Here is a 26,815-nt window from a genome sequence, read left to right as displayed (position 1 = left end):
CAACTTGCTCAAATACACAGAGACTCTAAGCAGAGTGTTTTTCCTAGACGGGTGGGTTTTTGTGAAGTATCAAGGTGAACTCAGGTGGACAAGGTGGAATTTTGTCTATTGCAATTTCTCGCTATTAGTTTTCTGCACTCTTACCTTATACAAAATGGCTAGGCCATTTCAATGCACTTATTACATTAGTAATTACAGGTAAATCTGTATTTATCACAGCTTTAGAAAAACGTCTGCTTTACCTGTGTGTCTGATGGACACCTGTGGAGCTTGTACATTCATGTAACAGCACAAGACCAGGTCAGTGTGTTGGTAGCCTGAATGCTTTCCTCTGAAATCCTTAATGCCTTAAAAATTAAAGGAGGCGAGCAAGTCGGATACAATTTGTAGGTTGCCTGTAGAATATCTGTTACTTAGAAATGTCCGTAATTATTGGGTTTTTTTCACGAAACACAGATGTCTAAAATAGAGCATCCATTCAGACAGAGTGCTGTAGCGCAGGCTGTGTGTTGGCGGGCTGCTTTGCATTTCCTCTGGCAGCAAAACAGTTAATGGTCTGTGCATATAGGTCTCTTGCTCTTAGAATACTTAAATTTCCATAAATATAAATCAGCTTTATTTGTAGATCTGCAATTATTCCCTTTAGCAACCTGCCACAAGGCTGCTTTGACTGAACGGTTTCCTTGACCTGAGCAACTGTGAAGTGGTCCTGGAGTACTTGCACAGGAGGGATGGATCCAAAAGACCCTTCACTGACTCATACAGGTGTCAGAAAAATATTCCAGAGTGGAAGTTTGATGAAAGCTATCTCTGGTAAATGCTGTAGTGATAAATTTCTGCTCTGTTGGCCACAGCCTCTCCTCTTACCTGCTTCTCCTGCACTGTGGTCCTGGGGAACAGTAGAAAATCTGCACGTACGCCCCAGGATTGCACCATGGTGCTAGGGCGTGCTCCCTGATCCTGTTGATTTACTGCTGACCCCGCTCTGCGCCGCAGGAAGAGGGGAGAGGAGGAGAGAGTTTGGAAACGTATTTGGTTCATACGCAGTACATGAAATACTTGTGTTTCTTTTGCCAGGATTTCTTAAATCGAACTCTGGCAAATGGTTAATGCTATAATGCAGTTGTTTTTTCCTTTTTGTAGTTATGTTTTATATTTTGTTACTTAATGATTTGAATAGGCGTTGTCTTTCACCTCTTGAGCTGCCTTGCACACTCTCTCTCGTTTTTCTGCATGCCCGATCCCTTCTTGTGTGGAAACCCTTTTACAGCGTACAGGGAGGTGGTGTAAGGAGCCAGTTAGTGATACAGAGATTCCTTCCCTTTCGAGGAAAGAACAATTGTTTGAACTGACACGAAGATTTTTGAGAAGCAAATGGATAATAATTACAGCAGTCTTGATGTATATCGGCATATCAGATACGTCCTACTAGAAAGATGCGTGTGCACTGGGGAAGGTGGATTGCCCTTCCGATATGTAAAGGTGAACCCAGCTGAAATTCGCCTGCCTGTTAGCCGTGCTGCTCGCCATCAGCGTCTCGAAAGCACCCTATCAACACGGCAGCATCCTCAGGGATGGTGTTTCCATGGAAATCTCACTGGAGACAGTCAGCTGATGTCTGTTACGACCAGAAACTTGTTTTCAGCTGAAGAAATCACACTACAGTTCCCCGTCTCCTTTACCTATGCTTACATGTAAATGGTTTAAGCGTAGCCCATTAACGCGTGCCTGCTCGGGTCGCAGGCTCTGCGTTCTGTTATTTTGTGTCCTGTGTGAGGAACCCGTAATGCTGTGCAAATGATGACAAAGCAATACCTGTCCTTTCAACCCTGACTATTTCGCTGGATTGAGATGATACTTTGGGGGACTTTCTGTGTGCAGGCGTTCTGGCAGTTGCCTCAGAAGTACCAATATGCAATTATCTTTTTGTTCTTACCTGGAGAGAAAATAAACAGATAATGGCAGAAGGGAATTAACAGGCGACTGAGCAGCAGAAAGGATCTTGCAACTACCTTTCCCAGTACAGTGGTGAATACAATAAAGGATGTTCTGTGGATCCTGAGAATTTTTTCCTGATCTTCAAGCAGAGCTAATATTAGTGTTTGTAAATACTGAGAAAAGCACCTCCTCTGAAATTATTTCTTTCGTGTTATATTTATTTGTTCCGATAGTCTTATGGGGAGGGGTGAAATAGGAAAATTTTGAAGGGCTCTTGGACTTTTCACATGGTTCTGTTGAATAATTAATATTTAAATAGGCTTTTCAAATCCAGATATTTCAACTTGTTCATCTTTCACACTTGGTGCACATTTAAAACCTTGATGGCAGCCGTCCCTGTGGTGCTATTGTGCTCACAGGATGTTATTTAAGCATGCAAATTAATTTTAAGGGACGCTATAAACCCAGGCAGCTGTTAATGTCTGTGCATGAAGTGTAGCTTGTTTTTAAAGTATTTCATAACCTCAAAATAGTGTGAACAGCAGAGAATAAACTCCACCTGTGCTGGGTATACGTAACTGGTAGCAGGAGGTCTCTGCTCAGTGTTTAAAATATCAGCAATTGTGTAGTGCAGACAGGCTGTTGTACTGTGATAAAAAGCCAACAAAATACGAGCGATTCTAAACTTGTGTAGTGTTTTATCCAGAAAATCGGGCACAGACTGCACTGCTGTATGTTGGTTGTAGCGTGCTTTTCTGGGACGGTGCTGCTGTCTGGTATGTGTTAGACATCCAGAGCTGGAGCAGGTTTCTTGGAAATAATACGTTGTGACTGCTAAACCAAACGTTCAGATCCAGACTGTTTCTGAATATGATTCATGCTTCTGAAAGGAGTGAGTAGTCTCCAGCTCGACTGGTGCTAATATCCTTTCCAGCACAGGCAGTGGGGTTACATAGAAGGCTTTTTTCTTTAAGGAGGGAATAATGAGACTTTCATTTCCACAGAATGGTATATTGGTGCCTCTCACTTTTAGGAGAATGTGGCTTCTCTCTGCAAATCTCTGGATGACTCAAAGGGGTCGTGTGGTCCTTTGGTGGACAGGGAAGGTCTGCTCTAGTCTCTCTCTGTACTTATCATTCTTTTGCCTTTCTCTCTCTTTTTTTTTTAATTTTATTTTTTTAGCACCGGTTTGTTAAATGTACTTGCCTCTTGAACTTTCTTTTGCCATCCTTATATTTTGTTTCCCCTGCACAGATTCATTTTTTGCTTTTTCTAATATTCATCTGAATAGCCTGTGTACCCAGATTGCCATTGCCACTCCTAAAAGTTTCCTGCTTTTGCTTTGTGAGATGATGAGGACAAAGCTTTTAATATGCCAAGCAGCAGTTACTTAACAGACAAAAAAACCCCACCAAACAAAAACCCAAACCAAAACCCCGCACCTTTTTATTTTGTCAGAACAGCAAGACCATAATCCATGCCTAAATACTGGAATCATCACGGCTTTGCAACTTATATTCTTCATCAAGATGTTTAGGCTTTCAGTAAACTTCATTCTTACGTTATCTGCGTATCGTTGCGTTCCCAGCGCTGCGTATGTGAATTCGAAGACGGTTGTTGGCTGTACTCATGGTTATTGTTGGTTTCCTTTGAAAAGAAATAAAAGCAGGCTTGTGGCTCTGCCGCTGAGCGATGTGGTGTCATCCAGTGTGAGATTTTTGGGAAAGCAAGCTTCAGCGGTTAGAATTCCACCCGCTGCGCTCTTTGGTGGGTGGCCCATGGTATTGGGTAGGCAGAAGGGCACTACAGTAACACGGGACAGTGCTGCTTGGCAGGAGTTGCTCAGAGTGAACCCAGTCTAGACGGTAAAATTTCCTCGCACCTTTGAGACTGTTGACTTCCAAAAAAACCCCGTTGTTTCACCTTGACTTTTTCAGCAAGTGTGAGGACTGGCACACTGCCATTGCCCTGCGCTCTCTGGTAGAGGTGGATGTTGAGAGCAAGCACGGCATCCTGGAGAGGAGAGAACTAGCCTGGTGAGTAGCAAAGATATATCAACATACATAACGTTGTTCTTGCTTTCTCTTCACAGTTGATAGGATTGAGCGTCTCCAATGGAAAGGACCAGCTCGTGGTCTTCCACACAAAAGACAACAAGGATCTCATTGTCTGTCTCTTCAGTAAAGAGCCCTCTAACGACAGCAGGATTGGAGAGCTGGTGGGAGTCCTGGCAAGTCACTTCAAGAGGTCAGTGTTGGGGATGGATTTTGTTGAAGACTCAGTCTAGCGTGCCAAATCAGACGCTTTCCCTGAAGTCATTTTGATACCAGTCTTGAGCTTTATCTGTGTTGCTTCACCCCATTACTAGGATACCAGAACAACGTTTTTTTCCTTGCATTTTTGGAACATGCTTTTTAGCTCCTGCTTTCCCTTTCTACCTTCCCTGTATGTGTTTGTTAGCGCATGGGTGCTTGGGGACAAATATCACTGAAGAGGCATTTTGAGTGTGTCACAATGTCTCCTGAATGCTTCTTACAGTCAAACTCTTTACATGTAGAATTAAGATATAGCTATTCCTTTCCCAAATTGCTGCCCCTGCCCCCAGTATCAGTAGATGATTTATTGCTTGAGCTGTAAAATGTCATCTCTGTTTCCTGAAAATTGTCTCTCGTGTAAATCAACGTGCAAAAGCTGTTTTATTGGTGGACTGAACACTTAAGCGGTTATCTTGCGTTGAGCTTCGTGTAGCTACAGGCTGAACTAGCAATAATCCCCTTTATACAGTAGAGCAAATTTGGGACTGTCCAGACAAGCATCACAGCAGTGACTGCATTGCAGGCAATCACATAAAAGTAACTCTGTAGAGAAATGGTGTGTGGAGTGAACAGGCCTTCAGAGTTGTTCCCTTACTCCTCCAGAACAGAGTCTCGTGAGGATTGATGTTGTTCAGCATCACATACAGCGTTGGCTTTTGCCATTCACAATATCATGCTCCGTTTTTGACCCATAAAGAGGAATCTTTATAGGTAAATATTCATACAGAGCTACAAGTGGCAGGACAATGAGAGTGAATTTAAGTTACGTTAGGTCCCTGGGTAATTTTTTTCATGAATTCAAGAAGAGCATGCCGATTTAGCCGCTTCTCACCGCTGCTGGAGGTAGGTGCTAAGTTCATTTGAAATGAATTCTCAGCATTGGCATAACTTGTTTTGGGAAACTCAGTGCTGAAAAGCAACAGAAAACATTCTCTGTTTTTGCTTTTACCTAAATATAGTTTAGGTAAAAAGGTAGCTACTCTTGAAGGCTCAGGAGATATGGGTATTGTATAGCAACACACTTCATTTCGGGAATCCTGTGAAGTAGCTGGAGTTCTTTCATGCCTGGCATGTTTTGAACACAGGTGACATCTTCTTGAGATAGCTGATGCTCTTCGGTGCCTTCACAAGTCTGTAATGGTGGGAAGAGCTGTGAAAAACCGTTGATTACACTCCAGATCCTGTATGTTCAGTGTTCTGACTGCCCTGGTTTGCTGTTCCTTTTGCTCGGACGTTACTATGAAGTACCCAGCCTTTTTGTCACGTATCCAGTATAGCTCAGTATGAGGCACATGTTCTTCATTTTAAGAAAGTATATTGTGTGGCCATCAGTCTAAAATATTGCACCTTTCATATAACTATTGATTTTCAATTTCTTATACTGATTTAACAATGACATTTTACCTTTAAAAATAATTCGCTTTTATCTAATCACTGTCTGTAGTAGAACGGCAGTTCGATACTTTTATATGCTGTTTAATCTTCACTTAATACAATATTAACATTTTTTTACTGCTTCAAATGACAGCTCTCAGCACAGCTGGTTAAATGGGAGAGCTGGTCTAAAAGCCCCTTTTTCTCCCACATCTAATAAAAGTTACTGGTTTAACGGTAATGTACAGGAACAGCTCACATTTAATTTTCTAAGTATCTAAATGTCATGGTTTCCCTCTTCAAAGCAATATCTATAAATCAAAATAAAAGGAAATATTCTTGTTTTCAGCCACTTTCCATTTTCTAAGAGTAAAAAAATCTTGTCAGTGAATGGGATTAGCTGACCCCTTGCTTGAGAGGCGCTTTGGGAATTCCTCATTAAACGGGATTAGCTGAAAGTCGCCGTGTGCCTCATGGCAAGTGTCAGGTTTCTCTGTCCTGCCTGTCAGAAGGTGGTTGCTGTGAAAAGAAAGTGGATCCAGCAGTAAAATCTTGAGCCTGAAAGTTCAATCGCCGGGTGACCCTGTAATGGGACTTCAGAGCTGTGCTCCACCTGGGACGTGGGGAGCAGCTTCCTTGGGTTACAGGGGGTCTCACTTATGGTCCCCTCTGAACATACAAAGTCATGTCCAGCCATCTCGATGCCAGCCCTAAAACCCCTGTTACGAGGTTTTAGCAAGGGTAAGGTTGCACAGCTGCCCTTGGTTAGGTACAGTGCAGTAGGTAGTGATACTTAAATAGTTGTGTAATAGAATCGTGTAAAATTCTATGCCATTCTGTATTGGTGTGTAGGAAAGATGAGGAGGCGGCTGGTGGTGACATCTGTGCTGAGGATGCCTAAACCTTCTAATTCAGATGCTTTGTTTCAGTTTTTATAATTTTTCCAAACCCTTCTTCAATGCTGACACATCATGTGTTGGGAATTTTTGGAAATTTTCAGCAAAAAATAGGTGGGGCATAAAGCTTAGAGGTGATGTCTTTAGGCGCTGTATTCTGGCCGCTGCTTTTGGAGAAGTTACGCTGTCCCTGTTCTTCGGCATAAAGGCTTCAAATTTGGGACCGTATTGCCTGAGTTCACGTCTTTTCCCTTTGCCCATGAAAGTCTGCCCAAAGCTGCATCTTTTTAAAATTATTCCTAGTAGGATTTTTCTTACTTTCAGGTTGTGGTCACAAATTAGTATTTATATAGCATAAAAGCATTTTATAATTTAAACTATATAGCATTTAGGACAAGAGGAAACAGCCTCAAGCTGCACCAGGGGAGGTTTAGATTGGATATTAGGAAAAATTTCTTCATCGAAAGGGTTGTCCAGCATTGGAAGGGGCTGCCCAGGGAAGTGGTTGAGTCACCATCCTTGCGGGTATTTAAAAGCCGTGTAGATGTGGTGCTTAGGGACATGGTGTAGTGGTGGACTTGGCAGTGTTAGGTTAATGGTTGGACTTGATGATCTTAAAGGTCTTTTCCAACCTAAACGGTTCTATGATTCGAAGATAAAACTAACATGATGCTTTTATGAGCTATAAAATTTGGGAGTAGCGACTCTGCTGGTTAAGACAATTAATTGAATGTAGTCAAGTTAACTGGTGTTTGGGTCATACTTCTAATATATCAGCTAGATTATTATTTTTTTTAACAGTGCAATTATTTAGGTAACTGAATTCCCAACAGAAATGATGGCAAAGCCAGCTGAGATGCTGAAGTAATGGCCACAGTAAGCTCATGCCTGCCTGCAGAACAGGGTTTAGATGTGTCCATGAACTTGAGTTCGCCTGGGTGTTTTCCTTGCTGTTCTCCAGCTGTGGCTGTCTCAGAGCCCTTGTGCATGCCGGGTGAGAAGAGCTGCGATTAAGCAGAGTGCATGAAATAGCTGGAAAAATCCTCTAGCAGCTCAGCGTGTTGGGTGGTCCCTCGTAGGAGCAAGCGTATGAAATTTGGATCACGGGGCTCTCTTACGCTGCTTGGCAGGAAGAAGAGATGCTCTGAAGTGATGAGGGTAGCGCGTTGCGCTCGTTGTTGGTTTGCCCAAGCTCTTGCTTACCGCGCAGGGGACACAGCTCTCAGAAGCTGTGGATGTGGCCACAGTGTCCCTTCAAGTGTTGGAGCCCATGTTCAGGAGAAAGGGACCTGAGGAGCTCTTGGAGGAGTGAGGGTGGGTATAAAAGGGGAGGATTATCAGCCAGGAAAGGATTTATCCTTCCCATCTTTTACACCCACGTTGCTTCGTGGTCCTTAAGCCTCTAGAAGATGTCTCAACTGATCAGTCCAACATATTGAGGACTCTTTCTGGATGTACTTCAGAGCTGTACTTCACCAGAGAAGACCTGATCCTAGCCAGTTTCCAAAGCACTAATTGCTTTTACTCTCATCCTCTTGTGGCTCTCGCTGCGTGTGTCGCCTCCTGTGTCTGGTCCTCCCTGCAGCGTGGAAGTGGCATGATCTAAACGCCGTGGATTGTAAAGGCAGCTCAGATGTCATCACCGACGGTGACTGAGACCCATCCTTTGTTTCCAAGCACTGTGCTCCGTTCTGCAGCACCCCCTAACTTAAAGAATTGAAATTTTTTGTCTCTGTTAGAACACATCACAGTAGGTTTTGTCTGACTTACCCACGCAGTTCAGATCAATGTGTATCAGTGGCCTGCTCTCTTCGATGCTTTCTGTTCCCCTAATCCCCGTATTGTCTGCAACCACAGTCTCCGGTTTTCTTCCAGGATTGCTGAAGGGAAGGAGGAGTTAAAAGAACAGTAAAAAGCAATCCCTGCAGAACCCCAGCAGAAAATCACTTGCATAAGGATAATTTTGTATTTTCCATTGCACTTTGAGACCTGTCAGCCAATTTTAATCATTAGTGTGCACTGGATTAATTTTGTTTAGTTCTGGGTTCTTAAACTGGCATGCCTTAGAGCCAGTTGCATGGGCACTGCTACGCTACTGACCAAGCAGTGATTCATAGAAATGGATCTCAAACGAATACGATGGGCTGTAGGCTCCACTAAAGCCTGTTACCCTGGTCTTATTCCACGCAGGGCTCTCTCTGGTTTGGCACGAAGGTGTCTTTAGGAAGATTACGTTCCTCGGCTTTCCCTTTTACATGCCTTAAGTATTGTAATTTTGCTCCATCTGTGCATTTTGTTACATTAGCCGAGATGGTAGCAATTTATTTGATTGTGGGAGTGGAGAGGTTTGGTTATTAGACTTAGTGTCACGTGCACATGTATCGTCTGTATGTAATACAGGAATGTGAGAGTGTATGTATAATTTACACATACTTATGTCAAAAACCGGGGAAAAATATACGTATATACATGTATTTATATATGCATATATGTAAAAATTGGAGAAAATACATGTCTGTATTTATATATGCATATATGTAAAAATGTGGAAAGTATATGTATATATACATATACGTAAAAAAATTGGGTGGGAATCTGCGCCATCAGCCTTTCAAAACAAACTGAAATAGAAACACTTTTGGTGCAAGGGGCACGGTTTGCCCAGGCTTCCGTACTAAGCAGGATTTGCGTGGGGAAGCGCATCCTTACAAAGCGCACCTTTCTTTGCCTGCCGTCAGCAGTGCGGTGGCACGTAGGGGATCTATCTGGGATTAAAGCTGTATTATGCTAAATACCATAAACAAACGGGTCCTGGTCCAAAGAGCTCACGGTCTAAGCAGGGAGCCTGGAAGGGGGAGAGGTGGGGTTGCGTTGCACTGGGGGGGTGGAGGCTGCTCACCCCTTGAATGGACATGGGAGAGACCTAAGCTGAGCTTGGGGCTGTGGTGTGCCCAGCCTAGGGGAGACCGCTTTAAGGCATTCAGAAAAGCCTTTCTTTGGGGGGAAAAAAGTGCGCTTCTGACTGCTTTCCTGGTATTCAAAGCTTTAGCCGTAAACACTAGTTTCGCTAGGATTGCTTAAAACTTTGGATGAGTGTAGTATGGCCCTCATCCCCCTGAACAACATAAATCAAGTGTCAGAATAAAACCTAGCCACAATTGCAGGCAATTTGGGGAGATTAAGTATATTTAGTACAAATAGAAGAACTCACAAATGTGTTTTCTGGGTTTTTGCTCTTTGCAACAGTTCATGTTGTAAAAGCTTCCTGCAAACACGTTTAAGTGAAAGATTTTAAAATTTGCCATTATCTAAATAGTGGTGTTTAAGGTGAAGCTCAGAGTGCTGCCTACTGGGTGATTTTTGTTAATAGTATGAATGCCGAGATGTTTGTCAGATAGATGGAAAGAAACACTCTGTAAATACACATTTTCAATCCATTGTGCAAGGGTGAGGACTAGCATTTTACACATTTTTTTATGCTCTTTGTAAAAAAAGACAGAGGAGATTCAACATGATTTTATTTTTCTTGTTTAGGAGAAAATCCTCGGCTCAATTATGAGCACGGTCTGGAACACAAATCATTAAGTAGGAGAGCCCAGTTTGATTAAAATTGATTCAGTATTTTTTTTATTTTAATTTTTTCCACTGATATGAGTAAATGGACCTTCCAGCTCAGGCCCAGGTGTCATGCAAGAGGTTAAAAACACTTCAATTTGTTATAAAGATGCTCTTTCATAACAAAACTGCACTGATTTTAATCAATTTAAAATTGTTCCTTTCTTTTAAAGCTGTTTGCCTTTCTCTTGTAGAAGCCCTGATTAACTGCTGAGACTAATAGATTTACACGTGAGTTAAAACAGAAGCGTCTTCTCTGTAGTCAGCACCAATCTGGAGGAGACGATGGGGATTCGTATTCTTGGTTTTCTGGGACAAAGAAAGAAAGAGGAGCGCAACCTGGTATTTGAAAACACAAGTGTGATGGTGTGGTGCTGACAAAGCGACCTTACTCCAAGGAAATAACCATCTCATAAGGCAGAAAGCCTCCACACAAAGGAAGGGTGTTACAACTGCTGGTATCAAATTAATCTGTCACTTAAGCTTTGTGAACGCTTATGAAAATTATCCATTAACTGACAGTGGGTGTCAGCGGCGCCGGCAGCCGGGCCGGTGATGAGTACGCTTTAACTGGAAGTTTCCGTCGATGCTGGTGATTTCTTGTAGGCTAGACGAGATCAAAAGGAGTTGAGCACCGCTTCGGAAAAGCGGGCTGGAAACAAACTGCTTCTAAATTGCTGTTTAATACGATTTGTCCTTTGTCACCGCTGCCAACTAACCCGTGTTTAGTTCTGATTCAGCCGTGCCAGTGGCTGACACCATTGTTAGCGGCGGCTGGAGCCTGACAAAGGACCAGACTTTATTCATATCAGACTCTTCCCTAACATTTCTTTCAGTGCTTGAGCTTTGTTTCTGTACAGGATTTCTATTCATAATGAATTTTTAGTAAAATTCCGCTGTGTTTTGAGGGAGAGCCCTAACCCACAGTTAGCTGTCAGCTTTTAAGCACCAGGTACTCGACCCTGCAGAAGAGTAGTGGCAAAAGGAAAAATAGTTTCCTTATACAAAATAAATTTTTAAAAATGCTTAAACTGGAAAAATTGGGTTAATTCTCTTCGCTTGTCTTAGTGACTTAAAAAAATTTTCTAGGATTTAGCTAAGATTTACCTTTGGCTAATTTATTATCTTTATAATCATCTCTGGTAATTCCTCTGTGGGTTTATCGACCTCACAGTTGTAGCTTAGATTAAGCAATGACAGTTTTCCTTTGGAAAATACCTTGCATAGATTAAAGATTTGTTGCTTTTGGTGACTCCAGGGCATGAACAAGAGGAGTGCTAGCACCCCGATGAAGCACGCTCTCTTTTTTAATTCTTTTCTATTTTGGAAAACATTTCTTCAACTGTTGACGTGACTGAGTTTTACAAACACTTGTCCTGCTAGAAGGGAACTCATTCAGGAACTCAGAAGAGGTTCGTTTCCTTTCTTAAAACTCATCTTCCCGATGCTGCTGCTGCGGCAGAGTTCGTGCACTGTCTCTGAAATGGGTCCTGAACTCCCTGGCCTTCCCCATCTCATATTCCAGTGGAAAAGTAGCTTTTGGTTACGCTTCTCAATATGTTCCTGGCATGGAAAAAACACTTTGTCTCCGGCAGTCCTGGATTTGTAATACTGAGAATAAAATGAGCTCTAGAGAGGGACTTGGGCTTCCAAGAGAATGGATTTAATTTTTGCAGCAAAATTGTGAATCCTTTATTTGAGTACTTGCCCTCTACGTCTGAAAGTCAATTCTTTTGTCTGATAACATGAATAGTAGCAATTTATTGTTATTTTATGGCCTTCCTTTGAGTATGAAGAGGCTTATTGGTCAGTTTTTCCTTCCCTTGTCTGCCCGTGTCCCGCTCCCATTGTGGGCACAAATTCTAAAATCCACGGGAAGAGGACTCTGCTGTGGCTGAAACGCGTTCAAGTTACTTTATACCAGCATCTCCATGTAACTTGGATGCTTTCCGTTCTGTAAGCAGCACCTAGATGCTAAAGCTCTGTGCAAATGTTCAGGGTCCTCCTGGGATGGAGAACTTGGAAGAAAAGAGAAGTTATTGGAGCTTGATGTGCTTTGAAGGAGCTTGACTTTTCTGATGGTTAAGTTGCTTGGGGTTTTCTGAAATTGTTTTGCATTTGGGAAGTCTTATTCAGGGCACTTAAAAAATCATTGATTACTTTGAAAATTTAGAACCAGGTTTCCACGGTAACTGTTATTCCTATGAAAACAGCTCTCCAGTGACCCAAAGGTCCTCTCCAGCCCATCACACCAGTGTGATGTATTACTAACAAACGATGTTTTGTCTTATTAGCCTTTTGCAAAGTGTAATTTGAGTTGCCCAGTTCATTCCCTGTCTCCGGCTAGTGGATCTACTGGGCTGAAACAGGTGAATCCTTTCTGTTCTTGGACAGTCTATAGCAGCAGTGTGAAACTGGAAGGATTATTTGTGGTCTGGGGGAAAAAATAGCATTTAGACTGTCAGAAGCTGAGATACATCTTTTGCAGTGTCCTAGAATAGAAAATTCAAACCCATCCTCCTCCTCCTCCTCTCTAGGTGTTGCAGAAGCCATCATACTTATAAGTATGAACATTTTAATACCTTAGAGCACTTAACATTTTCTGTGCCCTTTTATGAGGCTCTGTCCAGCTCCCGCCTGCCCTTGAGAAATTTATGAACAGAATATAAAAACAATTAAAGAAATCCCACCTGCGTAGTCACTGTGGTGCAGCGATACGGAGTTTCTGCATTCCCCAGCTACCGTGCCAGCCTTCCAAACCGAGCTTCCCTTTTGATGCTGCGTGCTGTGGATTTTTCCCCTGAGAAGGTATTATTGTGGGAATAGGTGAATGGGAATGTTTCATCTTACAAAAATGTTTCTTATGGGCTATCTGCTGTATGCAGTGTGTTCATTATCACACCTTTCTGACCGCATTATTATTTTCAGTCTTGAACTGTAGCTCTTGGCATTCATTCAAGACTGTGAAAGTTTGACACCAACCATCACCTTGCCCGCTGTTAACAAACTGACACGAGCAGAAAGCGTCTTCTGAAGAGCCTTCGGTGGTACAAACCGTAGTACAAAAATCCCAAGCCGCATCTTGAAACGGAGCGCGGCGCTGCAGGAGCAGTCTGACGTGGCAGAGTTACGCTGCCAGCTGTACGTATGCGGTTGCACAAGTAAAGGTTGTAAATACTGATGATCTTGCTGTTGGTTTAATTCTCAACCAAAGCATTGGCTACCTGCTGTTCCAAGAGCCTTTCCTCTCCAGTAAACAGATGGCCCCATGTTGGCCGGCCTTACCAGGGCTTAGTTTCACCAGCAAGTCAGTATTATCAAGCTGTCAAAGGACCCATCTGCCCCGAGCAGCTGTCCTGGCATCCGCCGGTCTGTGTGCTGGGAACCTCCCTGCTTCGCAAATCTCAGGCATATAAAACTTTTATATTTTTGTTTTAATTTGGGGAAGGGGTTGTAATTCATGCCATCTGCCTCATGTGCTTAAGCGAAGGGATATTACGTCTGAAAACAAGATACTAGAGAGGAGTAATCTTTTACGCTGTCCTCGTAGTCTGTGGTCTGCCGTAACTATACCAGCATGTTTTTAAAAATGCAGGTTGGGACTCAAAACGGATGCAGATACGTTTTTGGTGTCAACACATAACTTCAAACTTGTTCAGATTCTGGTGTTTAGTGCCTGCTCTTCCACCGACTGTCAGACCTGGGCCAAAATGTGTAACCTGTTTCCTTCCCTGTAATGTGGGATGCTGCTGCCGACGGCGCTGGTCGGGGTTGTCGGCACCCAGGAGCTACTGGTTACAAACCTTCGGAGATTAAAAATGTCTCGTAGGTGATGCTTCGCTATTAGCATAAGTTGATGCATTCCCCATGTGTTTCTAGTGAGTCGCTCACAGGGTGGTTTTCCTACCTTGAGTCTCATTATTTCTGATTAAAGGTGTTTAGTGGCTGCTGTTCGTCACCTCTGTGGACCCCAGTCCCGATCCAAGCTTCTGAACAGCTTTGCCTTTTAACTACACACGTTTAATTTTGCTGAGAGCTGCTAAATATCAAAAAAGGTGTTTTTGTAAAGATGAGGACAACAGTTATTTTTAAGGCTTTAATAAAGAGATAAAAATTTAATAAAGTAAATAGGCTCACTACATTTCTGTCATGTTTGAAACAATGCGGGAAAATATGCATTTTTCTCTTGAAGTCTTTGGGTATTTGATAAGCCTCAGCAGAAATATTTCTGCTACTTGTTAAATTCTTATGTAAAACAAAGTATTGTAAAAGTACACATTAACAAAACTTTCCTTCTGGTTTTCTACTTTATAGCATCTTCAGCAGAGCCAAAAATTTGTCTTTTAAGCTTGCTTTCCTTCCATTTATCGCTTGCCCAGTTCATTTCATCTTGTGAACTTAATATTTTAATTGTTCCCAAAAAGGCACTTGATGTTTCTGAGACTGCTCTTTCAAAAGTAATTAGTGACTTTCACGCATAACTAAAATGTTATGCTTAGAGGGTAGGTTTCGTTTTGTTTTTTTCTGGAAAGTGTGGAGCATTTATCTGATAAAATCCGGATGTGGTAAAAACCCCTAGCTTGGTGCTTGACATTTTTGAAAATGGCTAAGGAGGTTAATTTTTAAATAGAGACTAAATATTTGGTAAAAATACTGGGTCCCAACAATTCCTTCTGAAGCCAAGGTCAAATAAATTAGTATTTAAATGTGGAAACTAACCTGACTTTGCAAAAAAACCCCGAACCAAAACCCAACCCTTTTATTTCTTGACAGACTTTATAGCTTTTATTTTGTCTTTTTACAACAGATCCAGAACTTAATGTCTGAGCTCAAGTTTTAAAGCTTGTGCTAAAAAGCAGGCTGGAAAAAGAAAAGCCAGTCTGCGGAATCAAGTTCTCGGTATAAAATTGAAGTATATCTACTTAATATATTGAGCCTGGTGTATTGCTCTCCTTATAAATTCTCCTTTGCCAGCTTGTAATTCTGCTGCTATGTTTCTTGCCCTAATATCTCAGTGAAATAAGTGCTCCCATGTTTCGTCCATGGCTCTCTTTCCCCTTTAGTGTGCCAAATTCCTAAATAAAGCTGTGTTGGTTTTTTTATCTAATATGTAAAAGATTTGCATAAGTGTAGTTGTGATCATTTTTGTGGTTAGTTTTAATATGTTGGCTTCATTTCAGTCCTTCAGATCCCTAAATCAGTTTTGATTTGCTATTGCTTAAACATTGCTTTTTTCCCCTTTTTCAAAACAGATGCATTGAGAATGATCGGAGGCGAATTTCTCTGTAAATCTGCTTTGTTCATAAAGTCGGGCTGAAACCATTTGTTCCTGCCCATAGCTCGGTAATAATTTATTATCCAAATAGGATGTTTTAATGCTAAATTAAGTGAGAAAAAAAGATGAGGAGAGTGCTGGTGTGGATTCCTCAATTTACATCTCTTACCCAGCACTTAGGGAGCCTCCAACATACCTAACCCTGCTGATGTGTCCAGCCTCGCGCGTGGGACGACCGATGGCCGGTCCTGTCCTGCTCCTCTGCGACCTGTCCCCTCTCGCATTTATCTGCAGCGTGGCTCCAAGGGCTCTCGTGTCCTGCCACCCGCCCTGCCAGAGGTAACTCGTGTCGGGGATGGTTTGTAACCCGCTGTCGGGGCATGGGTTGAAACTGCTGTGCTAGAATTCGGGATTTCCAGGCACAGAGCATCAGCTGTGTCCAGGGGTAAGTGGCATCCATCAGGAGGTCAGCTCACGCCGCAGATGGCTTCTCCCTCGGTAATACAGAGTTTCTGTAATACAGCACTGCTAAGGACAGGCTCTGAGCAAAGTCCCTTCCAGTTTTATCTCTCAGAAAGTAGAATGTCTTCCTTTTTGAGATGCTATTTTTGACACCCTGCAGAGAGTGGTGTGAGATTTAGGGCTGCTCCAAGGGTTTCTCCCTCAGCAGTGGGCAGTACCACAGCTTTCACTGCTCTCCATCAACTTCCAGTAGTCATGCATGTGCTGTGTATAAATGCATACGGTTCGATTCGCATCTTCAGAGTACGCGGCATCCTGAGGAGTTTGTGTGTCCGGGATAAATCTCCGTTCCGTGGAGCCAGCTGGAGCTCAGGCTCCTCTCCCCGCCAGATGTGGTGGCTGGATCATGCCTTTGTGTATCGCCGGCTCCAAAGGATAACACTGTTGGGAACTGCGTTGTTCCCGATTTCTGCGCCACACTGCGCTATGAGCTGTGTTACCGCTTCAAGATGCTTTAAAAAAAAAAAAAATTCCATGTTACAAAATGTCACCTTAAAGAATCTGGCCTCAAAAAGTGCTGCTGGTACCAGGCTAATGGGGTAGGTCATATTTAGAGAGGTAAAGCCTGGAAATTATCAAAGTGACATGCTGGTTTGCCTTAAAACCCAGGTTTTTTGAGGCAGAACATCAAGTACTCAGAGATGTGTGTGTGGGGAGAGACAGCAGATGACTCGCAGCACAACTGCTTGCTTTTCTTTCGAGGGACTAAATGAGCTCAAACCTGAACGGTGGTATTTGAACTGTTGCAAGGAGGATCTGCCATAACAATCCTTTTATTTAATGCTTCAGTCAGTGGCTCCGGCACTTATCTTGCCACCCAGCTCGAGCCTAATCGCGCTGTAGCTGGCTCTCCAGCAGCTCTGAGGCATCTCCACGGTGTCCTTCGGGCACACTAGAGCAACCTGTCTTTTCTTGGGAGTTCACGTGGGAGTGCCTGCAATTATAGATGCCTTCGGCATCTCTGCGGTGTTCAGCCAACAGCTATTACCAAGAGAAAAACAACGAACCGTTTTCTTCAAGCGACACTCACTGGTTTGATAAATAGTTGGCAAAAGGCGCTTCATGTGATGGGTTTGGTACCCATGTAGGCAAGGGGAGAAGTGAACGGATGAGGAGGGAGTAGCTTATGCTCTTTCATGACAGCTAGTTTCCTTCAAGGATTTAATTTAGCTGCAGCGCTGAGAGGTAAATGCAATCCATATGATACGAAACTGAATTAGGAAAAGTCCAAATAGCACCTGCTGCTTCCACCTTCAGATCACTCCAACGCTGTGCTCTGCCTCGAAGGTGTATGAGCTTGTCTGTTTTCATTGGCCGCTTTTTTTTTTTCCACTCGTGGGGAAAGTTGCGGTAGAAGGAGCTCCAAGTACGCGCTGGGCACGGGGAACAGCCAGATATTCCTCCAGGAACAGAAACCTCCAGAAATGCTGAAACTTTCTAGGAGCATCATTTTCTAAAATGTCTATCTCTGCTTAGGTCCCTGAGGACCTCGAGAAAACCAGCACTCTGCCTGCTCTCAGACTACCAAGGTTTAGAAACAACGTGCTAGTTTGTTTTCTAAAAGTCAGAATTGAATAGGATATCAGCTTGGGTTTGAAATAGCATTACAGTAGCATTACTCGTGTGCACCTGACAGCGAACCCAAGCTAGTGCCTTCTTCCTGCTCATGCAACCACAATCCAATTTTTGTGGAATAGTTGGGAATATCTTCTTCCCCTTTATTTTCCCCTTTCTCCCCTCTCGAAGCTCCCTCTCCAGATGAACCACGTCGGTGCCAGTCAACCTGCGCAGGCTGGCATACGGTATGCGTATGCCGGAGGGGAAGGAGCCACACAAACGTGGGACCCGGGCATCTGCAGTGGTGGTCTTGCTTTGAAGCCAAGCTTGCGTTGAAGCCAGTGGGATCCTGTGCCAAACACGGCAGCGTCTTGGATCCAGCGCGTACGGCACTCGGACCTCGGTGTGAGAGCCCCGCAGACCGCTCTGTGGGGAAAAGTCAGAAATGGCAGATGATGCGGCTTTGCTTGATGGGTTGTTGTCCTCCTTCTGGGGTTTGAGTGGCCGCTGCAGTTTGGGCCTCTATCCACATGGTGAAGCTCTTCTTCTGGCCTCGGCACGTCCCTCCGTTTGCCCTGCTGGCCTTGGCTTCCCAGCACAGCGGCAGCGAGCGGCATCCGAGAGGAGGCAGCTACGGCCGTGGGCATCCTCCCACTCCTTTTCCCATCCCTGCTCTGTCCCATCTTTATGCAAACACACAGAGCTCCCCAGAGCTCATGGAGCAAAGGGGCAGTTTGGTTTTCTTCCCAATGCTCTCTTTTTTTTCTTTTTTCTCCCTCCCCGCCCCCCAATCACACTGTAGAACGGGGCAGGGAGGAGCGCTTTGAGGTTGATTTCCTCAGCACAAGAAACCTGGTGGGAAAAGAAATCAGGAAGGAAAGAGGAGAACGCTCTGATTCCATTAAACCCCCTTGGCATAACATCCCAGCCTGCATTTCCCCGTGCTCCTTAGCAGCAGCTACCTCGAAATACCCATTTCCGTACTCAGACCAGGTAGCAGCTCTGCTTGGCGAGCGGCGCTGGTGATGTGCCTGCAGCTCGGCGGGCGAGCTCCTCTCGGCAGACTTGCCCACGCCAGAGGTAGGGCTGCTTTCAGAAAGGCGACATGCGTCGTCCTCTGGATACGCTGCCCGCCTTGCTGCCTCACGCCGTGCGTGAATTCTTTTCTTCTCCAGCATTTCTCTCAAACACGGACTCCGCTGCCTGACAGCAAACAAAAACAGCGAAACAAAAAGATCCATCGTGATCATATTTACTGGTGACCTACTTAAAATCCTCTTTCCTCATCCTCGTTTAGTGTGTGTGCTAAAATGCTGGCTGGCTTGCGGTCTCCAAGGAATTGCTAGCAGAATGATAATGAATGCAAAATGTGGCCCCTCGTTTGTTTAACGGTAGTTTCTGAAACGGCATGTTTTATTTTTTTATTGCATCATTTAGACTTCCCACACACACACACTTGTGATGTATTATTCCCATTTTTGGTCTCCCTGCTCAGAAGCCTTTGTGTTCTGATTGCAGGCAGTGCTGTTGTTTGAAGAGATGCCATTAAATCACGGGATGCCTTAATCTTTTTTTTTTTTTTTTTTTTTTTTTTTTTTTTTTTTTTAGGAAAATTAGGCTTCTAGCTCTATCCTGGAGGGTCTGAGCTGTGTTATCAAAGGCCTGTGTTGAGCATCTTTTTTTTTCTGGTGAAGATGATCCAACAGAGGTGATTATTTAACAAATGCTTTTTACCTACTCTGGTACATTTTTGTAGGGTTATTGTAAATGCGTTTGTAGTCCAGGGTAGCAAGTCACCAGCCTTGTGCATATTACACCTCTCAAGTCGTCTTCTTCCTAGTTTTTCTCTTTACAAATTCATTTAGAGGAAGGCTTGGATGCTCCTACTTGCACACCCATGCACCGGACCAGTGCCGTTAGACAGAAAGAACGTAGTTACCCTGGCACACACACGTCTGTGTGGATACTGCGATTAAACCATCTATTCTGGATGCTCGTGATTGAATGCGTACATGGTATGGATAAATGGATCCTGCCTTTACCAAGAACATCAACAGGATGGTGTAGACAGCCACTGAAACACGTGTATAAGGGATCACACCTGAAGTGTTGGTTTCTAGTGACTCAGGAATCCTTCTGGTTTTATAACTGTAGTCACATAAAGCATACTGTGGTTTCATGCCAGCCTGAATTCCCGTATCTCTAATCAAAAGAGAATTTCTAAGCAGGTGTATAAAAACACAACATGAAAAAAAATACCACTGAGTGGCTTCTGCGTTTCTTGGCGCCTAAGAACTTTGTGTTTTCAGAGCTAGGCCCTACCGTCTTTAGGCATATGTAATGAATTCACCTTCTCGCAGTCCAGATAATTCTTGTTTTCTCACCGAATACTTTTGCGTTAGGGGTTATTTCCATGTGCTGTCTGGCGTATTTGAGATGCTAAGGGAGCATTTACCATCTCCTCCCAGACAGTTCTGGGGTACTGCTGTGTGCTGCATTCGTAGGGTAGGACATTGCTTCGGTGTTGTCCCTACAGGAGGTGACACTAATAATGGAGATGGGGGGAGAAGGGGTAATTAGCTCCACTATACTGGTAAAACCACTCTATGGAAATTAATTCAGTTTCTGGCTCCAGGGCACTAGCTTAAAATTAGATTGTAAGTAATGTTTTGTTCTCTTTTAAGTAATGAGGAGGAGCTGGTCAGAACAGAGCATAAACATGAAAACAGTTCCGTGCTGTTGGAGTTGCAGGCTGCTGATTCAGGAGGAGGAACCTCATCTCCTGGTGCCACTCCTCAGTCAGCCGCTGCCCGCGGCTGTTGTGCCCTGTCCTTTGGGGGCAATAACTCCTGCGTGATGACTGCTCTTTATAAAGTGAGTGAGAGCCTTCGGAGTGGGTGTCGCTGCCTCGTTAGGGAAATTGGGGTGCGTGTGCCTGTTTGCAGGCACGAAGAGCACGGCACGGTAGTCCTCATCGCTCTTCCCTGTGGCACTCAAACCAGCAGGAAATAAATAGGGATTGACTGGAAGAGCTGCCAGAAAAGTTCTTGCCACAAAACGTGGCTCGCTGGAAGGAAGAAAATCAAGATTATAGTGAGGAATATTGTCTGCCTGGGTCTGTGTCCACAGGAGTTAATCTGGGCAGATTAAACAGAGTACTTAAAAGCATACAGAGCAAGCAGCCGGCAAAGCAGGCGGAAGGAACGGCTTCAGTGTTGTTGACTGGAGAGTCTTTGTTACAGCCAGTGGGGTTTTAATGTATACTGTCTTCATATATACCAGCTGACCTTATGGCTGTGTCTACTCTGATGGCTGATTTCACCTTAAAATGCACATAGAGCGTGTTCCTCATTAAGGAGCATTGATCAGCACTAGTGTCTTATCTCCTTACCTTCTTTAATTTCACTTAATCTTCCAGAGCCTGTGGTATAAATTAATATCCCTAGTCCACAGGGTGCCTTGCATAAAGCATTTTTACATATAAATGGCACAATATATCCTGTAACAGAGATGTGATTCATAGGCTATTACATGTTAAATCTTAGGTGGAAGCCAGCTAACTAATTTATACAAAGTAATTAGATTCTGAATTAAATGCACAAAAGATTTTTTTTTTTCCCCCCTTCTTGCTTTTCCTTGTGTGAACCCAGAAGATGAGCTGATATTGGAGAAGGGGAAAGCGTTCTTCCTTCTCTGTCACCCCGTCCTGCTATCTGCTAGGCAGTCTCGTGGGGCAGGCTGAGGGAAGGTTTATAGGGATGGCTCCATCCTTACACCGAGCCCTGCCGGGACTGCTCACCGGACGAGCTCCCTTCCAGAAATTACTGAGTTGCAGTCGGGCCTCGGGGGGACTGTTCCTTCTACCTGAAAGGAGGCTGTAGAGAGGTGGGGTCGGTCTCTTCTCCCAGGTCACAAGTGACAGGATGAGAGGAAATGGCCTCAAGTTGCGCCAGGGGAGGTTTAGACTGGATATTAGGAAATTTTTCTTCACTGAAAGGGTTATCAAGCACTGGAACAGGCTGCCCAGGGCAGTGGTGGAGTCCCCATCCCTGGAGGTATTTAAAGGACGTTTGGATGAGGTGCTCAGGGACATGGTGTAGTGGTGGGCTGGGCAGTGTTAGGTTTACGGTTGGACTCGATGATCTTAAAGGTCTTTTCCAACCTATACGATTCTGTGATTCTAGCAGAAATATTTGTGTTTGCGTAGATCGCTTTGACGGTGTAAGATGTTTCATTGATGTACCGGTAGAGAACAGCCAAAAGCAATAAAATAAAGCCCCCGTCCGTACTCTTCTACCCCCTCAGTCCACCCCAGCCCCGATCCCCTGCAGCACGAGTTCGTTCCTTGGCTCGTCTCGGTGTGGAGGTGCTGATCGGAGGAGAGTTACGACAGCTGAGCTGCGGATCCTGCGGGACCTCGGCTGAACACGGCCTCGGCACCTCGGGGACGGATACCCCCGCCGGTGTCGGTGTCTGCGCTCCCTCTCCGCGGAGCTGCACCAGCTCCTGACCAGGCTGGTTTCAGCCGTCACCTCCGCGCTGCAGGCGTGCTGGAAGCTGAGCCCAGGCTGAAGACGGTTTCAAACCAGGCTACGTCCCTCGGCTTGGGTTTGCAGATCAGAGTCCACCGGCCGCTTCGGGGTTGCAGAGAGGCTGCTGGCTGGAAGGGCTGAGCTCCTCCCGCGCTGGGGAGGAAGGTCGGCTTTCGCCGCCACTGACCACGTGTTAGACAGGGGACAGCAGTGTTTTACACTGGGGTCTTTAGTATTCAGGGTCAGTAGCGCAGATACTTAACCCCCAGTGCTATCTCGTCCTAACTGCAATTTCGAAAACTCCAGACCAGTCTCCCCAGCCAGGCAGCCTGGCTATTTTTAGCTTGGTTTCCCAGGGAAACATGGTTTTATGTGGCTGCTGTATCCTCAGATTTGACAGTGAGGGAGAGAGGTAGCAAAGATCATTCTCTCTAAGTTTCGTGAAAATCACTCATTTTGATTAAAGAGATGAACTCTAAAGTCTCTGTGCAGCCAAAGGCAGGGGAATCCAGCCGACCCCCCTCCCGCTGGGGAGTCGCTGCCTCGCTGCTTCGTCAACCCACCAGGAAAAAGAAGTATCACAGCATGGAAATGCAAAGCTGGGCGTGAGGGAAGGGTGCTGAGGGACAAGGCAGCGGTGTAAGGAGTGCGAGGCTTGTCAGGTTCTTATTTTTTAGGAAAGCAGGCTGTAGTCATTCCTCTACTCGTAGAGCATCTTGCTTGATGGTTTTAATGGAAGCATAAAAGATGCTTTTGGGATGCCCTCCAGCCATGTGCAGGACAACGCAGCATCTGCTGAATGGAGCCTTTTTTTTTTTTTTTGATGTAGAAAAGGGGAAAGGAAAGATATTTTGGTGCCTGAACCCAGTGACCCTGGGCTGCTGCAGACTTTCCAGCTACATGTGAGATAGACACGCAGGCACTGGAGGGGCTTGGTGTTAGCATCCGAGTCCAAGCAGTGACACTTCCTCCCAGGAGCTTTTGAAGAGGGTAAAATGGGTGAGCAAGACACTTAATCGTAAATTTGTCACATCAGCAGCCGGCACACGTTCTGTTTTGCCTTGCTGAGGGTGTCAGTTTGAGGGTGATACAGGGGAGGATCTTATGTTTTCCAGAGTTAGTCAACATAAGGTGCATCCCCACCATAGGCACGTGCTGTCATGGCTCGACTCGAGCGTGAAGTGGGGTTTTGAAGTAGACTGAACTAGTAGATGGGAGTGGAATTAATTTGCCTAAGCAGAGGTGTTCCGTGCCATTTTTAAATGCCTTGTGGTATGTCAGGAATCTGCATAGGGCTGGTAGGGGGGACGCAGGACCTAAAGGAGACTTGTGCCTTTCTGCAATGGCAGCTGGAGGCAAGGGGATGTACCCCAGGGTCTCTAAAATGGCACTAGAAGCCTGTGTTTAGGACCTTAATTCCACCATCCACCTTCAAATCTGAGCAGAAGATGTCTCCACCAGTTTTAGCTGGTACTACTTGTGGGCAGGTGGGCTAGGGATGCCATTTCCCAAAGCGTTCATCAGCTACTTATATTTGCTTTAGTTGTATGCTTGCAGTTTGGAGGCATATGTGTTTGCCCAGCTGCTGGTCTGGGTTGGGTTTGGCTCAGACTGGAATTAATTTGCTTTATAATAAGGATTTACATAAAGACTTTTGAATGTTGATAGTCTTCTTGTGTTTCTCCTACAGTTCCACTGGTACTGCATCTTGCAAATTGGCCAGGAGAAACCATGAACGACAAGACACAGGAGCAGGACACGTGGATGAGCTCAGAACAGGGCAGAAAAAACAACTTGGGGGGAGTATGCTTTAAAGAAAGCTTAGACTAGTCCAGTCCTGATACCTCAGCGTGACTACAGTGGGACTTAAGTGCCCAGCTTAACTCCACACTGTACTCAGGTACCCGTTTGCAAACAGTAGATGTTGGGGGTATGTCACGTCGTGTTTGACAGTGAATAACAAGGATCTCCCACTGGTGTGAAGATACCTACTGCAGCTGGAGGTTGAGTAGCTGAGTAATTGCATGGTGAATGATGAGTGCTGATGGCTCCTCTTGGTGCTGGGGGCTTCAACTTTACTTTTCTTGTGTGCATGCTAAGCTGAAAAGGAGTGCTACTGGTGCTGGCAGCTCGGCAGGAAAATCTCCCTCTCCAGACTGCCAGCAGCGTCTGTGTGCTGGGACCTGCAGGACCCGCAGGGGAGAAAGGCAGGGCGAGGTGGAGATTGACGGGCACGAGGCATCGGGAGCCCCAGTGTGTGCGTACAGGGAGCGGCAAGACTTGTTTCAGTGCTGGTTTAGGGAGCCATGGGCATGCAAGAGGAACAGGGAGAGGTGTGTGTTTGCTGTGGCTGTGCCCCGTCTGAGACGGAGCCGGGAGCTGCTGCCATCACTGCCTACGAGCGGTGTTGGTGGGGTGCGAGATGTGAGAATCCGTCATGCAGATAATGAGGTGAACAAGGCAGGGTCATCATTGTTGTTCCTGTCTAGGCTGTTGCCACATATTTACCTTAAATAAAATGGAAGTGCTTTTGTATTTGTGAAATTTGAGATACCTGGTATGGTTAATGACTTTGAGGTTACACCCAAAACTGTGTTACCGCCTCTTTTAGCTGTGACTGCCAGGCCTGAGCGGCTTCCCATCCTTCCACCTGGCCATGAGCGTGTTACAACCACCAAGCAAATCTCCTTCTCTTAATGACCTTGCTGCTCGTAAGTCAGCCCTCTGCAGATGTGCAGTGCTGTACCACGCTAATGTGTGCTAGAGAGGACAGGGGATGGAGCCAATGAGCGATTGGAGGTGTGCGGCTTTAAGGATGTTACAATGCCGGGTGTTCTTGTAAGCCTCCAATATTTCATCTTCAGAGCCAGGTAGCTGTAAATGTGGGCGCGTGTGCTCCCCACAGCTCATGGGTGCACCTGTAAGTTAGGGAGTTTTGCTGGTGAACTCACATTTGAACCATTTACCTTGCTCACGGGATTCGAGGCGCGTTTTGTTCGTGTTTATATTGAGAAAAATAGCAAAATTAATGAGTGTTATCTGAACAAGAAGAGGTTAGTGCTGATGGCTCAGTGTTTATAAATTCCCCGGGACTCTGGATTTGTCGCGCAGGGTAGACTGTTCATGCAAGTCGCATGTCAGTTATGATCACGCATCTTTGGTAGCTAATAACAATGTATTCGCTTTGTTGTATGCTGGTAGTTATAGCTAAATATAGAGCGTGAAATGGCAGGATGGCCAACGCTGACCTAGTTTTTGGGTTTGGTGCAGGTTTTTGGTTTTTTTTTAAAGACTTAGTAAAAGAGATAAAAGCTGTCTGCCTGTCAACTTAGCTTCTAAGGGATGCTCTATTTGCAGGATATTGTTCCCTGATAAGCCAACTTCCCTTGCGTTTGGTTAAAGAATTCAACCAAATTTAGCTCAGTGCAAACTTGACTGCAGATTGGAAGGAAATTTGTAAGAAGTTCAGTGATCCTCTGTCCATGCAGAGTTCACCCAGTGTTTTTCTTCCTATATGCGTAAATCAGCTTAAAGCCTTTGTCCAAAGGAGGAACCTAAAGTATTTGTGTATGTTACACAGTTCACTAAGGTGGTTGGTGCCAAGGTCTGACCACTTGCGTTTAGCCTAGCCCAGGTGCAAGAGTTTCTGTAGTAAAACCCGAGATCATTTACGGCGCTTGCGCAGTTTCTGCACTTCAGTCTGTCATAGCCCGTGTTTTGCTTTGTGGTTGCTGCCGGGGAGGGTACTGAGCTGCTCCGGGACAGCCCCCCAAACGGGGAGACACAAAACCTCAGTAGCTACCCGAGAGCGCCAAGTCGTGGAGCACCTGAGCTGGGGTACTCAGCCGTCGGGGTCTGCTCACGCAGGGAGCGTTGGATGCTTGGAAATGAATTCACTTCTAGCTTTAAAGCTTATTAACCCAGAACATAAACATCTTCAGTCCTGGGTCAGAGATGGTTTAGGAGTAGTAAGGAGAGAAGGGATTAAGATGTAAGCCTGAAAAAGGCGCGTTACAGGTTAACGCTGCATTTGGGTTTTTACTTACAGAGGCTGTGCTTTTTAACAGAAGCGTCCATCGCGCCCAGCAGTGGCACAGATAAAACCAGGTTGCCTAAGGATTGGGTCCTTTTCTTCTAAATACCACCACTGTTGGCATAACAGCTGATTCCTCCTCTCTCTGCTCGTCCTCCCACGGCAACCGCCCAGGCAAGAGACGGCGTGTTACGTGGCCAGTGCAGAGAAATACATGTGCTTGCTTGACAGCAGCCAGCAAAACGAACATGGAGGGGCTGAGTTCGACTTGCCTTTCCCTCAGGAAGGTACTTATTTGGATATCTCTGGCAGTTTATTTTTCACTTAGTTTATTTATTAGCCTTCTCTCTCTCTGTCAGACTTGGGTGCGGAGCAGGCACAGATAGACGGACAGGCAAGCACGATTGTACCAGCAAAGGTAACCAGGCTGGAATGCGCCTTCTTTTTCAAAAGACAAAATTGTATTTCCTCTTTCACTCCCAAGCCACCCAATTATCAAATGTCAGTGGATGGGAATTTGGGAAGGAAAAGGTTAAAAAAGCTGTTACAAAGCTGTTACAACAGCTTTTTGGGTATTTTTACCAAGAGCTTATTTTTAACCATAAACTTTCAGGGGAAAGTTCTTGACTTTCTTCTGCACTTGTAAAAGGTCAGCTCCCCTCCCAAGCCGCCCTCAGTGCGAATCTCTGCTCCAAAGTCCTGCTTCCAGTTTGAGCCTTCGCCAGCCTCATTGTAGCTGCCCACACGCACTCTGCGAT

The 26,815-nt window shown here is 44.9% G+C and overlaps 1 protein-coding gene across 4 annotated transcripts in view; it reads left to right on the top strand.

The window, feature by feature from the left end:
* The window catches only part of MYO1D (myosin ID), a 196,340-nt gene that overhangs the window by 132,823 nt on the left and 36,702 nt on the right, over positions 1-26,815 (top strand). For 2 of the 4 annotated variants that reach the window (XM_075523120.1, XM_075523119.1), the window contains exon 21: positions 4,031-4,185. In XM_075523120.1, coding sequence (XP_075379235.1) covers positions 4,031-4,185 — 155 coding nt within the window. Of the gene's footprint in view, positions 1-4,030; positions 4,186-5,338; positions 5,919-13,066; positions 13,598-26,815 lie in introns of those variants that run through there. The other 2 variants (XM_075523121.1, XM_075523123.1) reach the window with 2 other exon arrangements.

The sequence above is a fragment of the Mycteria americana genome, chromosome 22, assembly GCF_035582795.1.
Source record: "Mycteria americana isolate JAX WOST 10 ecotype Jacksonville Zoo and Gardens chromosome 22, USCA_MyAme_1.0, whole genome shotgun sequence".
NCBI lineage: Eukaryota > Metazoa > Chordata > Aves > Ciconiiformes > Ciconiidae > Mycteria > Mycteria americana.
The sequence above is the reverse complement of the archived record's forward strand: the minus strand, read 5'-3'. Positions and strand labels throughout refer to the sequence as shown.